This window comes from Camarhynchus parvulus, chromosome 18 (assembly GCF_901933205.1).
Source record: "Camarhynchus parvulus chromosome 18, STF_HiC, whole genome shotgun sequence".
Taxonomy (NCBI): Eukaryota; Metazoa; Chordata; class Aves; order Passeriformes; family Thraupidae; genus Camarhynchus; species Camarhynchus parvulus.
The window spans coordinates 5,240,131-5,255,115 of NC_044588.1; the positions used below are offsets into that span (position 1 = coordinate 5,240,131).

The 14,985-nt window shown below is 50.1% G+C and overlaps 1 protein-coding gene across 1 annotated transcript in view; it reads right to left on the reverse strand.

Moving 5' to 3' along the window:
- RPTOR (regulatory associated protein of MTOR complex 1) overlaps nucleotides 1-14,985 on the reverse strand; it is a 105,872-nt gene that overhangs the window by 55,650 nt on the left and 35,237 nt on the right. Inside the window, exons 7-10 of the mRNA XM_030962212.1 lie at nucleotides 12,612-12,671; nucleotides 9,082-9,182; nucleotides 7,653-7,797; nucleotides 716-791 (exon numbers count right to left, since the gene is read on the reverse strand). Of these exons, the coding sequence (XP_030818072.1) occupies nucleotides 716-791; nucleotides 7,653-7,797; nucleotides 9,082-9,182; nucleotides 12,612-12,671 (382 nt within the window). The remainder of the gene's footprint in view (nucleotides 1-715; nucleotides 792-7,652; nucleotides 7,798-9,081; nucleotides 9,183-12,611; nucleotides 12,672-14,985) is intronic.

Here is a 14,985-nt window from a genome sequence, read left to right on the forward strand (position 1 = left end):
GCAAAAATGCTGCTGAAAATTAGAGAGACATCAGGGTGGAGCAGGGAGCTGAGCTTCTGCAGTAATTATTATTTACAGGTTTCACTTCATGGAATGGCAAAGGACTATCAGGAAAAATCCATTCTGAATAAAGGAATTTAAACTAAATATAATATTAATTTTTTTTGTTTTCTGAGATTAAATAAAGCAGAAAAACCCCAGTGACTCCTGTGAACAACACTGAGCTTAAGAGAACTCTCTGGACATCCCTCAAACTCTATTTTATATTGGAAAAGAACTCTAATAAGAGATAATTTTCACATTTAGGCCTTTAATTTCAAAATCTGTGCTGCATGTTGGGCCCTTTTGGGTAACAGCACCCGGCCACGTTGGAGTGCTTGGAATGTTCTGAGCCAGGTCTCAGACACTGCTTCTGCTGCCAGGAGCCTCCTGGGGGCTGGATCATGCAGCAGGGAAGAGCCTAAACTTGATTTTTGTCTGTTCCTCTAAGGGAGAATCACAGAATTCCACAATGGTTTGGCTTGGAAGGGACCTTAAAGCCCATCCAGTGCCACCCCTGTGCCAGGGTGCTGCAGCCTCCAGGGGCAGCCCCAGCTTCTCTGGGCACCCTGTGCCAGCCATTTGCAGTTTCTCCCAAACACAAAGTGCAGCAGCAGAAGCGCTGGGCTGGGTGTCAGGCATGGAGGGAGCTGTGCCAGGACAGTGCCCCACTCACCCTGAAGGCAGTTCCCTCCTCGATGATGGTGGGCAGCTGGGAGAGGCAAATGTCAACAGCAAGGTCCCAGGCTTGCCTGCAGGGAGAGAGGGGAGAGAAGGAATCACAGGTTGTCCTCAGGAACAGCAAGGGAAACTGGAATTGTGACCATCCAGGAACGTGGGCAGTGTTGGCTGGCTCAGGAGTGCTCAATATTCCCTGTTTCCAGGGAGAAACGGGAAAAACACCTGAAGGAATTTCTGCAGCACTGGAGAATGTCAGCCCACGGGGCCTTTGAGGTACATTTTACTCTGCAGGAGAATGGTTCAGAGAGCAGAGACAACTGCTCTGATTTTGGCTGCCCACAGAAGGGTTCTGAGGGTCACTCACTGCAGCAGCACACAGAGAAGATGCTGAGCTCTTCACAGTAGTTTTAGGTAAGCAGCACTAATACTGCTACAAAAATGCCCAAAGCAGCCCTGCGAGGTCAGATCTCAAAGGCTTTAAGTGTTATCAGAAAGAACAAACAAAAAATTTAAAAAGAGATTGGAGTAGATTAAAATGAAATCTCTTTTTGATGCTTCTAAAATCAGGCTGCTGGAAAGAGCAGCCAGCATCACCCAAACCATTCAAACCTCTGCCAACCTTCCCAAGCTTCCAGAACAAAAACCACAACATGAAACCTTAACCCTCCTGCTCTCCACAACCAAGGGCTGTTCATTAATGGCAGCTGTGGAAGAGGCTCTGCTCAAGCCAAATACTTCAAATGCTTCTCCAGGCATCCCAGAGCAGCCCTGAAATGATGGTCCAGCCCTTCCAAACCACCCAAAGTGCTGCTTCTGTTCTGTCTGTGGAAAACACAAACCCTCCCAGCCCGTGGGACACCAGCAACCACAGTAAAACTTCTCTGCTTCCAACCAGTGCAACAGCTGCTTCCTCCTCAGAGCCTCAGGGTTACACACAGGTTACACACAGGTTACTCACTGTGCTGGCTGAACAGACAATGGCATTAAACTCCCGTTACAATAATGACAAGGTTCAAACCAAGCCACAAATGAATGGGAAAGGAATAAACCCTGGAGGGTGGGGAGAGGAGGAGCAGGGAGAACACTGGCACGGTGCTGGTGACAGGGATGGCTGGGAGGAGGAGGAGGAGCAGTGACTGACAGCTTTAATAGCCCAGAGGGAACAGGAAAGGTGGGCACGCCTGGATGTGCCGCCTAAATCCCATCACACAAACGAGAGAGAAATTTGGGAGCAGCAGGGACCCGGGATGGGAGGAGCTGCATCCCACCAGTGATTTATGAAGGGCAGAGATCAGAGCACCCCCTCAGCAGAGACTGCTGGCTGCAAAGTGCTCTGCAGAAGATTTGTTCTCACTGCATCTGGGACACAAAGGGCACAACATCTTTCTTGGCTCCCTCCTCACTGCTCTCTCCCAGTAACTCCAGGCCCTCCACCCTGACAGGGTGACACAGTGACGTATCCATGGGATGACAACCCTGTAAACACCCCAGGCCTTCCACTGAGTTATGCTATGAAAGAAGGTGTTAAAGAGGATTTTTTAAAATATTACATTGAACTAATTGCACAGAGTTAAAAGCTCTCCTTAGCAGGAAGACTGACTCAGTTTAAAAAAGGCATTTTGCTTATCCCAAAGCCAAGGCAGCACCACAACAGGAATGGTGTGTGGAGGGACCCCACCTCAGCCCAGGACCCTTTCACTACACCAGGACTGTCTGAATGTTCAATAATTTAACACAAACTCATCCGCTGCCTCTTTGGTTCCCAGAGCTGCTGTGAAGTCTGGACTTAATTCCCAGCCCTGCCCAGGGGCTGTTCACTGCCCAAACCCAGTGCCAGGCAGTGGAACCCCCAGGAGCACTGAGGGCACAAACCCAGCCCTGCCCAGGGGCTGTTCACTGCCCAAACCCAGTGCCAGGCAGTGGAACCCCCAGGAGCACTGAGGGCACAAACCCAGCCCTGCCCAGGGACTGTTCACTGCCCAAACCCAGTGCCAGGCAGTGGAACCCCCAGGAGCACTGAGGGCACAAACCCAGCCCAGTCAGAGCCTGTCTGGCTGCACCCACAGGTACCCATTAGCTGGCAGCTCCTGGAGGCTGATTTTCTTACACTCAAATTTTTGGGTTGACTCAATGTCTAATGCTTTTAACTCTGTTCTTTTTTTTAAATAATGTATTCTTGATGTCTTTTAACGCTCTCTCTTCCCCTGGGAGTGGTGGGTATTACCTGGCACCACCCAGGTACCAGGAACAGGAATGTCCCTACCTGGAGGAGCAGCTGGAGGGAGGCTGGAGCCACCCCTCAGCCCTGGGGCAGCTCCTCCTTCTGAGCCCCATTTCTGGAGCCATTAAATATTTCCCAGCCCCTTGTGTCTGTTGGCCAAGACATTCCCCATCAGTTCTGGCAGCCCAGTGCCAGCCATGCCCTGTGTGACACCCCCCAGGTGCCAGCCCCAGCTCACCTGTGTGCCAGCCACCCTGTCACCTCCCTAAGCTGCTTTGGGGCACAGCTGGGAAGCTGCTCAGACACAGCTATTTTTATAAACTGGTTATTGCTGTGAATATTTGGCACAAGTCTGAAATCCTCTTCTTCCCCCAGCACATCCCCCTGCTCCAGCCACAACTTAGGGCACAGGCTTTGCTATTTCTGTCCCACATCAAAGTCTCCTAGTCTGATAATGGGACTTGGAGATGGTAAGACTAACACAGAGACACAAAAAATATCAGGTTACAGTGTAATCTGAACTAATGTAATCCTGCAAACAGCTCCAAATGCCTTTCCCAACAATCACTTTCCTCTTGCAGAGCCCAGAGTGTTTGGGTGCAGCTTCAGGAGCCTCATTTCCCTGAGGGATGGCTGGGCAGCCCTGATCCATCCTGCTCCACCTGTAATTGCCTTGCTGCATTATGGTTTTGTTTCCAGCCCCAATCTCCAGCTCCCTGCATTTGCAGTACATTATGACTCCTTTCAACCCAAATTTCATGGCCTGCAAACACACCATGGTGTTTCTATTAGGGATGGGTTGTAGCTCTTCCAAAGCATAATTAAGGCACTTGGGGTTTAATATATGACCTGTGTTAGGAAATATTTCCAAACACATTATTAGGTCTTTTCAGGGGCCGTGAATAAAAGCAGCTGGCAGCAGCAGTAATGCACAAACCCTAATCCATCACAGCACAGATCAAGGTGCTGACAGAGCTCTGTGCTCAGGCACCACAGACAGAGCCACTCTCAGCTGCACAGCACAGCCAATCAATGGATATTAATATTAATGTTAATATTAATCCTGCATCCTGCAGTGAGGGCAGCACACAGACACAGGCAGCCCTGCCCCAGGGGAAGGGGCTGAGAGGCAGAACGCAGCGAGCCAAGAAAAGTAGGAAAACCAGAAATAATGTGTCCGATTGTGTCCAAGGGGCACAGCCACAGAGATCAGCTCTCCTGACTCAAAGCACACTGCCCTGCTTGGTGAAGGGAGGAGTCTGACAGCTCCTGGGTCAAACATCCTCTCAAAAACGGGAAATTCTCACTTTTCCTCAAGTTCTAGCTAAAAAGGACACTGTGATCACCCAAATGAATTGGCCAGAACACCAACTTGAAAAGCTGAGTTTTTGAAAAGGCAGAGCAGCTCCCACCTCCAGCACCTGGGCTTACAGCTGTGCCAGATGCCAGCTCAGAGCCAGCCCAGGTCACCTGGGGCACCCCCCACAGCACAGGTGGGCTAAGCAAAGGAGACAGAGCACAAAGGTTGATTCTGTGCCCCAGAAGGGGCAGTGGGAATCATCCAGGAGGTGAAAATTGAAGCTCAAGGGTGAGGGACTGTTTGCAGGGCTGCTCCCACCACGTACAGACCTTGTCACAGCAGCCACACTTGCTCTCCAAAACACTGCCTAGGGATCGAAAATCTGGGGAAACTCTGGATGAAACACCCATCAGAAAACTCTGCTGGATCAGAGGCACAGACCTGGGTTCCACAGGAGGCCCCCAGCCCCCTGGCTGGAGTTTCATCCTTTCCAGCACCCTGTGGCCAACTGCCCTGCCCTCATCCATCACCCAGCGCATCCAAACTGTAAAATGGGTCTGCAGCTTTCAGAAAAGGCATCCATTAGAAATTCCTGACTGAAAGGTAATAGACAAGTAATTATTTTTAGAAAATATTTCAAGGAGCCCTAAATTAGTTTCTAAATCTGTCCTTACTAAAAGTTCCTAATAACCACTGAGCCACCTCGGCCAAAAGTGGAATTTTCCCCTTTGCTGGATTTGCTGCAAACTGCACGTTTTTTGGAGGGCACTGAATAAAGTGTGTCAGTTCCCTGCTCCCTTGCTCTCTACCTCACCAGTGTTTAGGATTCATGCGGAAAAGAGCTCTTTGTGTGCTTGTTCTTATGGAATTTCTTCTGGTAAATCCTACAAAGCAGCAGCAAAGGTGCTGTGCCCTGAGGGGCTTCACAAAGGTGTCCCCAGCACCATCCTGCAGCTTCCCAAAGGAATTTCCAGCACCCCTCTGCTCCAGAACCACAATACGAACCAAGAAAATGTGTTTGTAGACCCCACTGTGCTGCCATGTGAGTCTGAGAGAGATAAAAGTGGGATCCAGGAGCTCCCAGTTTCATTCCTGTGGCTCATGGATGGCAACACCAACTCAAGTCAAGCCATATTCCCCCAGGAAACCAGAAACACAGGCTTTTAATAGGCTGGCAATAAGAATGAATTATGTCCCTATAAGGAACAGAAAATATAGATTTTTAATATGCTGGCAAAAAAGCAAGCCATAAATAACTCCAGGAATTTACTGGTTTAATTTTGAAACTCCTGCAACACCGTGTCCTAGCCTGCTGCACTTGCAGGGTGCAGCTGATGGCTGGAGCCCTGCCACGTCCAGCAGCAGCTCAGGGTCACCAGGGTGGCTTTTCCTGCCCTGCCCTCACTGTCCCAGCCCTGGTGACACTGGCAGAACAGCCCATCCCAGTCACAAGTGCCCAAAGCAGTTTTCCTCAGGAGCTGCTGACCCAAAGCACTCAGGGTTCATTGTCTGCCACGTCCCAGCACTCAGAATGTTCAGCACTCACAATGTTCAGCTGCTGGCAGCTCCAGCCAAAGGCTCCCCAGCTTCCTCCAGGATTTTCAATAATTAAAGCAGCTCTGTGGGACCTGCAAATGCCTCCTCAGTGTTTGCTGCACCTGCAAAGGCACCTGGGGCTCCCTGCTGCCAGCCTGGCCCATTCCCTGCAGAAACCATGGAATCATGGAACATTTGGGCTGGAAGGGACCTGAAAGCTCAGCTGATGCCATGGGCAGGGACAGCTACCACTGTCCAAGGCTGCCCTGAGAACCTGAGCTCCTCAGAGCTGCTGTCAGTGCTACACTCCTTCATCACCACCCTCTGTGCTCACCTTCCTGCACATTTGTACGGAGCAAACCCACTGAAAAGCTCCTGGAAGTGCTGAGCCCCCTCAGTGCCTTACCTGTCGCTCCCTCAGCCTTTGGCAAGGCTCTGCTCTGTCCCCCAGGAGCCCCTCAGTGTCACTGCCCCCATCTGTACCGGGCCCCATTTGGTGCTGCTCTATTAGTCACAGTGAGCAAGAAAATAAAAGCCAGAATTTTTGTTATTACTGTTGTTATTATTATTATTATTTTTACTGTAATTGTTCGTGGGACATTGGTTTGATAGGCAGAACTGCATTTAAGAGCTTTTTGATAACTGTGCCACCTCCATTTCCATTAATCATCTTAAAAGCAACAGTAAAAGTAGAGGAACTCTAGAGCAGGAATTTCTTCTACTGCAGCAACACAAGTTAAGGATCCTGCCCACCCCACACAATCCCTGGGGAGAACAAAGGCAGAGGATGAGCCATTTCTGTGGAGTTTGAGTGAGAGCTGCCAGGGCTGGAGGGGAGCTCCTGCAGCACAGAATCACTGTGCAGAATTACAGGATCCCAGAGCAGGAGCAGCTTTGGGGATGGGCTTTAGCTGCCAAAGCTGTTCCACCCTGATCCACTGACCTGTCACATTCACATCCTCTGGAAAATCCCTTCACCCAGGATTTTCTCCTGGGAAGCTGACAAGCCTCAGAGAAAAAGGAAAACAATTCTGATCTCATTTGGTTCTCCTGTGTTGTGCTCATGTGAAATGTGTTTGGAGATTGTTTACCCACAGGTGATTGTTTCATTGGTTTTATGTGAATTGGTTTGACTCTTTGGCTAATCAGGGCCAAGCTGTGTCAGGACTTTGGAGAGAGTCACAAGTTTTTGCTATTATATTTTTAGCATTCTGTAAGTATTCTTTCTGTATTCTTTAGTATAGTTCATTTTATTTATTATTTTATGATACTATATTATATTAAGGAATGCTATTCTTTAATATAATATAGTATATTATATTAAAGAATAGTAGTCTTTAATATAATGTAGTATCCTAAAATAATATGATTCTTTAATATAATACAGTATCATTATATATATAGTATATATATGATTCTTTAATATAATATAGTATATTATATTAAAGAATAGTATTCTTTAATATAATATAGTATCATAAAATAATATGATTCTTTAATATAGTATCATTATATATATAGTATATATATGATTCTTTAATATAATATACTATAAAATAATATGATTCTTTAATATAATATAGTATCATTATATATATAGTATATATATATAGTATTCTTTAATATAATATAATATAGTAACATAAAATAATAAATGAGCCTTTTGAGCACATGGAGTCAGACTCACCATTCCTTCCTTGGTCTGGGGGGAACCCAAACACAATCCCACCCCAGGGAAGCCCTGCACAGATCCAGGGGGAACCTTGGCATGGCTGGGCAGGAGGGGACCCTGCAGTGCCACCACCCCTCCATGGACAGGGACACCTGCCACCAGCCCAGCGTGCTCCTGCAGGCCCATGGAACCCCAGCACTCACCACATGGCGTGCATGTAGGTGGGGGGCAGCCTGGGGCTGCTCACGGGGGTGCAGTTGTAGGACCTCATGATCCTCTCTGCCAGCAGAAAGTTCCGGAACAAGCTGGCCACCAGCAGGTCCTGCCGGAAGAGCTTCTGGAACAGATCTGAGAGAGATGGCAGGATCAGCACAGGCACCTCTCAGCGCCTCAGGTATCATGTCAAAAGGGTTCAGGACATAAAACCACGTTAACATTTTGTTCCAGTAAGGAGGAATCCCCAGCAGCTCTGCAGGGATGAGATGACAACCAGGAAAGGGAAATTGTGCCTGCAGAGCTCCCTCAGACACCATGGCTACTCCATCCTCCACTAACTCAGTCAAACACTTCCTACCTTGGGCTCTTTTTTGCCTTTTCTGGATCAAATTCCCATTTTGGTGTCTCAGCTCATCCTGACTAAGTTTTTGGAAAATTACTGAGGGAGAACAGGACCTCTGTGTGCTGTTTAATCAAGAACTATCCATCTGTTAACTGGCAGTGTGATGTGCTCATGAGAAGCCAAAATGAATCCTAAAAGATAGCAAATGTGCTCTCTTCTACAGGGTAGAGAAGAATTGATGCTGTGTGAGCATTAGGAAGAGCAGGGTTGGAGAACTGTTTACAAATTTGGCTGCTTGTGCTCCAGAAGTACCAATTCAGAGCACAACAGGGGTGGAGAAATGAGGGATGAAGTTACTCATGGGAAACAAAACTGCCTTACCAGCAAAGAGGGGAAAAAAACCCTTTATTCATGCAATTAACCAAGGCTGGAAGAAAACAGATTGCTCTGTACAAATTCAGTAAGAAAGAGAATTATTCAAGCTACAACAATTGTGTTAGCACAGAAAAACCCTTTCTGGGTTCTAATCATCAGGTCTCTGCAACGCTCTGGTGAAAACAACAAATAAAAAACAAACTAGCTTTCAGCTCCATCCTGATCTGGTCTTCCAGTTTAATTTTCTCCTCATTTCAGCCTCTCATGGATGTGACTCCTCATCCCCCTATGTCGCAGACATCTTTTTATGAAAATCCTTTCTTAGGATTTTTTCTTCCTGAGAAGCTCAGAGGCTCCAGGAATAAAATGTAAACAATGGTTATCTGCTGCTCTGGAATGTATCAGGTGGATTTTTGATTGGCCCATCTTGGATGTTTCTAATTAATGGCCAATCAAGGCCCAGCTATCTCGGACAGAGTCTGAGCCAGTTGCCTTTTGTTATCATTCCATTTCTTTCTGTTCTTAGCTTAGCCTTCTGAGATGAAACCTTTCCTTCTATTCTTTAGTATAGTTTTAATGTACTGTATATCATAAAATAATAAATCAAGCCTTCTGAACATGGAGCCAACATTTTCATCTCTTCCCTCACCTGAAAACCCCTGAGAACACCGTCACAGCCCTCCCTGGCCCAGCCTCACCTCTGGGCAGGACGTTCCAGGCAATGGTGTCAGTGATGGCTGTGAAGATCCAGTTCAGCTCCCCCAGGGGGGTTCTCCTGTCGTTCAGCCTCCCAGGAATCCTACAAGTGGGGGAATAAAACCCTTAATGAGACCCCTGCTATTGTGCCCTTCTCCTCATGAGGAAGTATCAGCAACAGGACGAGGAAGTTTCAGAAACATGCAGCAACCTGCTAAGACATCCTGTGGATTTATTCCTAATTTAACCCAATTCCCTTTCTGTGACAGTTTTTTAAACATCAGAAGTATCAGCACCAACACAGGAAGCCTTTCTATGGCCACTGACTCCTCTGACACATGCAGCAGCACCATTCCCATGTATAAACACAGTTCTAAACCAGGCAGAAATTAACATCTTATGAAAAATTCCTGTCTGTCTGGGTACCAGAGGAGAAGCACAGATCTCTGTGCAGTGTTTGCTAATGGAGCCCCGCAGCGAGCAGGGGGAACACGAGGCCGCAGAGGCTCTGCTGAGGATTCCCTGTCAATATTTGCATTGCAGAACACCCTCTGCAGCAGAGCTCAGCTCCCCGAGCCAGGGGGGCTTCCCTGGGATCCAAGGGGATCCCTGCTGAGCCTCCCCAGCCAGCCAGACACTGCCCTGCAGCCTGTGATGGCGACTTGCACAGCAGGCTTTGTCTCCAGCAGGAATTTCCCCATGGAAAGGGTGGCCAGGCCTTGGCAGGGGCTGCCCAGGGAGGTTTGGAGTGCCCATCCCTGTCCAGGGAAGGGCTGGATGTGGCACTCTGGCCTGGGGACAAGGTTGGGCTCAGTGATCTCAGAAGTCTCTCCCAGCCTCAGAGGTTCTGTGTGACACTTCCTGGCCTGGCCAGAGCTGCTCAGACAGGACCCACAGAGCCCCTGTGCACACATCCAAACCCCAGGCTGATCCAGGTGCGCCATGCCCAGGCTGGGCAAGCTCTGAGGAAGACAAAGGCAGGGAGGCAGCGCTGCAGAGTGAGGATGTGAGCACAGCGTTGCCATGAAAACCATCCCTGGAGCAGCAGTCTCCCTCTGCACTCCCCACAGGCTCTGCCTGAGCCCTGGGACAGGGGTGACAAAGGAGCCCCTCCAGCACAGCCCCCCTAGTGAGAGCAGAGGGGAAACCCCTGCACCCCCAGGGCTCTGGGGCACAGCAGCCCTGACACCAGGGCCAGGAGCTCCCCCTGGGACACAGAAACCCCCTCTGGGACACAGAAACCCCCTCTGGGACACAGAAACCCCCTCTGGGACCTTCCACTGAGATCTCCACAAGGGGCTGGAACTGCCAAAGCCAGGTGCAAAGGCAAACCATGAATTATCACCTTCCACTATCAATAATAAACAGACGTTAAAACATGAGCAATTTCCAGCCCCTGACATTTGATAATGCTTCAAGTGGAAGCAAACATTAATTTCAGTCTCACATTTGTTATTTGTGGTGACTTTTATGGATGTGGTGCTGGTGCACCACAGCCTGGAGCAGGCTCTGCCACAGCCACAGCAGGACCTTCCCCACGTGGTGACATTCAGAGGGGCCCTTGTCACCAGCACCAGGGAGCAGAGGGACCCAGCTCCTCTGCAGGGACAGAGACCTGAGCTGGGGCCCAGGCACAGCCAGCTCCTCAGTCTCTTCTGAGCAGCCCCACAGAAGGTTTCTGCCAGGAAACCTTTACTCAAAGAGGATTTAAGATCCAAGTGCTCTGTGAGGCTGAGTCAGAGCTGCCTGCCCCAGACCTTCAGTGACCCCACCATCTCTGATTAGAGACACTCTTGTAGCAATTGCAAATTAATTAACTTACCCCAGCCCTTGGTTGCTTTCCCCTTCTCAGGGGGTTTTTGTCTAGAATTCCCTCCTTCTGCACAATGGATCCAAGCTGAAAATCCCAGGAATGCCACAGACCATTCCTGGCCTCCTGAGAGGAGGATTTTGGGAGAGGGAGCCCAGTGCAGCAACAGATTAAAGCATCTTGTACATCCCCAGTTCTTGGCACCCAGTTCTGGATTCCCATTACCAGGGATTTATTCCCACAAACCATTGCTTAGGTTTTTCCCAAACTTTTTGAAAGCAGAACAAAGCTCAGCTCACATCACTCAGCAGCCACACCTCCAGCACAGATGATCTGAAGCCTCGGGATCAAAGAGAAAAGTGCCCCCAAGGCAGGAGGAACACGGACAGAGATGCTGCCAACAAAAGTCTCATCAGGTGGCAGCCAGAAGTTCCCAAATTCCCAACACTCCACCAAAATTCCTTTGTATTTTGCTGTCTGGCTGCAGCAAAGATCTTTATTTCTAAGCTAAGGCATTGTTTGGCTTCATCTCAGAAGATCTGTGATGTAAATGCACATCAGGATCCACCCCACGTTCCCTCATCAGGACATGGGCTGAGCCTGGATAATTGGAAATTGGAGCCCTTCAGAGAAGGTGCAGCTTCATTTAGCCTCAAAGTCTGCAGCTTAATTGCAATATAAACTCCTTCCCCAGTTTTAAAGACAACTGAATTATAAATTACAATATACACATAGGCAATCCAGGAATTATTCCAGCTCCGTCTCGAGACTGTAATAAAAATCTGTGTTTTCCATAATTGATATAAGGAGCAGAGGAAGATGATGAGGTTTAAATATTTGATAGCCACAGGAAGCTGCTGCTGGCACACACGTGTGCTGTGGCACAGACAGACCAAGAGCCTGAACAAAAACCCATTTCTGCCAGGAAACCTTTATTGAAAGAGGATTTAAGATCCAAGTGCTCTGTGAGGCTGAGTCAGAGCTGCCTCAGACCTTCAGTGACCTCACCACGTCTCTGATTAGAGACACTCTAGCAGCAATTGTAAATTAATTAACTTCCCACAGACATTGTTTATGCAGTGGCCTGAGGTGGCCTGAGTCTCCTCCTCACCCCCAAAGCTGTGCACACCTCTGGCACTCAGCCCCAGGAAGGTTTCATTCCTGTTCCATCTCCTCGAGGCCACAAGAAACCCAAAGCCCAGCACATTTCCCCCAGAGCTTTCAGAGGCAGCAACACCCAGTGGTGAATTCTTGCCCTGAAAACCTCTCTGACACCTGCTCTGAGACAGGGTTTGTCTCTGCTCTGTCAGTTGTAAACTGTGTTTTTATTTTGGTCCAATGAGTGTCCCTGAAATGCAGCTTTATACAGATAGTCACTCACTCTCCCCAGCTGAGAGGACAGAATCAATTTTTCCCATAAAAAATTAACACAATTAAACCCCTCAACTCTGCTGATGAACCTGGCTAACCCAGCACACCTCTGTGGAAGGGCTGGCAGCACTGAGAGGCTTTTTGAACCCCAGCTGACTGCAAACACGCCAAATGGCTCAGGAAATGGGAGCTGCTGTGTTCTCACCCCATTACTGAGCAGGACCCTTGGCAGCTCCACTCCCCCACACTGAGCACCAGGGAGCTCTGGGAAGGATTTACACTTCTTACACCCAGACTTCTGCTCTCCTGACCCCTTCCAGGACACACCAGCACATGTAAAGCTTGACTTACTTCTCTATTAAATCCAGCGTGACTCCTGGCACCAGCCTGACACTCTTCTGCATGCAGAACCTGGGGAGAGACAGTAAAACAGAGCACACTAATTGAGTGCTTAATGACCAGGCTCTGTGGGGAGGAGGCAGGAGGAGGGCTCTGTACTGCACTGCTCCTGCTTTTAAAATGCTGTTTGGGCAGGGAACTTCAGCAGGGTGTGATCAGAGCCAAGCCAGGCCCTCAGCATTTGTCACCATTTGTCACCCTGGTGATTCTAGGGCATTTCCATCGCCAGGTGTCACACCTGGGCCACTGTAGCTGTCAGGGTGACAAGTGTTCCAGCACACCAGGGAGGGGGGAAAGGCTCCCAGCATCCAGCACAGCCCCTGGGAGCAGCAGGACAGAGCAGGGAGGGCTGTGCTGCTGGGATAATGCTCAGGGAGGGCTGTGGCTGTGCTGCTGGGATAATGCTCAGCTCTAGGAGCAGCAGGACAGAGCAGGGAGGGCTGTGGCTGTGCTGCTGGGATAGTGCTCAACCTTGCCTGGGCTTCCCTGGCATTAGGGCACGGCGGGCAGGGGAGGCAGAGGAGGGACGGGAGGAACATGTCAGGTTCAGACACCTGTTATTTAATTAAAAAACCTGCTGACTCCATTTCCTCAGCCTTACAAATCCCACTACTCCAGGAACAGCAGCCCTGGAAATGCAGTCCTGTCAGCAGTGCCTGGAAAATCCCCAGAGCTGCTCGAGCAGAGTGTGTGGGAAGGGGGGAGCTGCCCCCTCCTCCAGTCCTCCTGGGAGCACAGGGCAGCAGTGGGGATGCAGCTCCAGGATGGAAATCCTGCAATTCCAGCTTGGAATGGCTTCCTCTGACAGCCCCACATCCCCAGCCCCTCAGGAACCCACTCCCTGCTGTTGGAGGAGGAATTTGCCCCTCTGTGCATCTCATTTCCCCCACTCTGGGACACCAAGGGCTCAGCTGCCCAGCAGTCCCATCTCCCCAGAGCCACATTATCCATGTCCAAAGGGTTTCTCCCCAGATCATGGGGAGAACAATTACTTATTAAAAACAGGACATGCAGAGCTCATTTCTGAGATCCTGAGCACCTCTCCAGTTTCCCTGTGGCACCCCCTGCCCGAGGGGCATCCACTGGAGCCCAGCACTGGGACAGGCTCTGGGAAGCTCGTGGTCCCCAGGCTGTTCTCCTGATGTGTGTGTCATCCAGCAGAAAGAGAAGCCATAAAGATCCCAGGAACCTGCAGTGGGATCCCTGTGCAATCTGCTGAAATATAAAATTCTTATGACAGTGCATTACAGAGCCATGCAGGGAAATTCCCTCCTAAACAGCCCCAGGCAGACTCAGGCTGGCAGAGCCAGGTCTCGGGATGAGGCTGGAGAGTTTAACCCTTCTGGTGGTGCCTGGAAGGACCACGAGAGCAGCAGAGCTCTGCAGGGTGACATCTGCTGCCTCCAAAGCAGGGTGGTGGCCCTGGAGTGTCCCAGGCCAGCTTGGACAGAGCTTGGAGCACCCTGGGACAGTGGGAGGTGCTGATAGTCCCAGATTAGAGAACATAAACCTCAAAGTCCAGGTTGGACAGGACTTGGACACGCTGGGACAGTGGGAGGTGTCCCTGTCCAAGGCAGGGGGTGGCACTGGATGGGCTTTCAGGTCCCTCCCAGCCCAAACCCAGCAGTGCAGGAAATGGTGCTCGGTATCACGGGAATATTTTGAAACCCAGTGTAGCTTGTCTAAACCAACGTGGGACAGAGGATTGGCTGAACTGACCCCAAAATCCCAACCAGGAAAGCAAAATGAATACATTAGGGAAAACCCCACAAAACACCTGAAACAGAGCAGCAGCAGGCACAGCTCTGGTCCTTTCCCCTTCCCTTCCCATGCTGGCTGTGCCTTCTGGAGGACACAGTGCACATCTCCAACTCCCCAGGCCTCTGCTCCTTGCTCTTTGGGGCTTTTCCAGCCCTTTCCAGGACCCCGCCCCTCTGTATGGACGGGCTGTCACAGCCCCCAGGCCCTGAATGAGCTCAGTGTGTGACTGCTGCTCGCTGTCACCTGGCACATGAGTCAGCCCTGAGCTCAGCCTCCGGGGGAGCTGCCTGTGCTCTGCAGCCCCCGAGGCAGCGGGACGTGCGTAAAGCAGAGCTCCGCACGCTCCTCACCAGCCCTGCCTGCCTCCCGACAGCCAGATCCGTCAGGATTAACAATCCCTGCAGCTTAGCTCCCAGCCTGCCTCACCCGCAGCTTTATATAGCTGCAGATCTGTCTGCAACGCGTCAGCAGCCACCACACGCAAGGACAACGAGCATCCACACGGCCAGGGCACACTCCAGGCTCCTGGAACTGCAGCCTGGCACCAGCAGCTCCCTGCCCCACA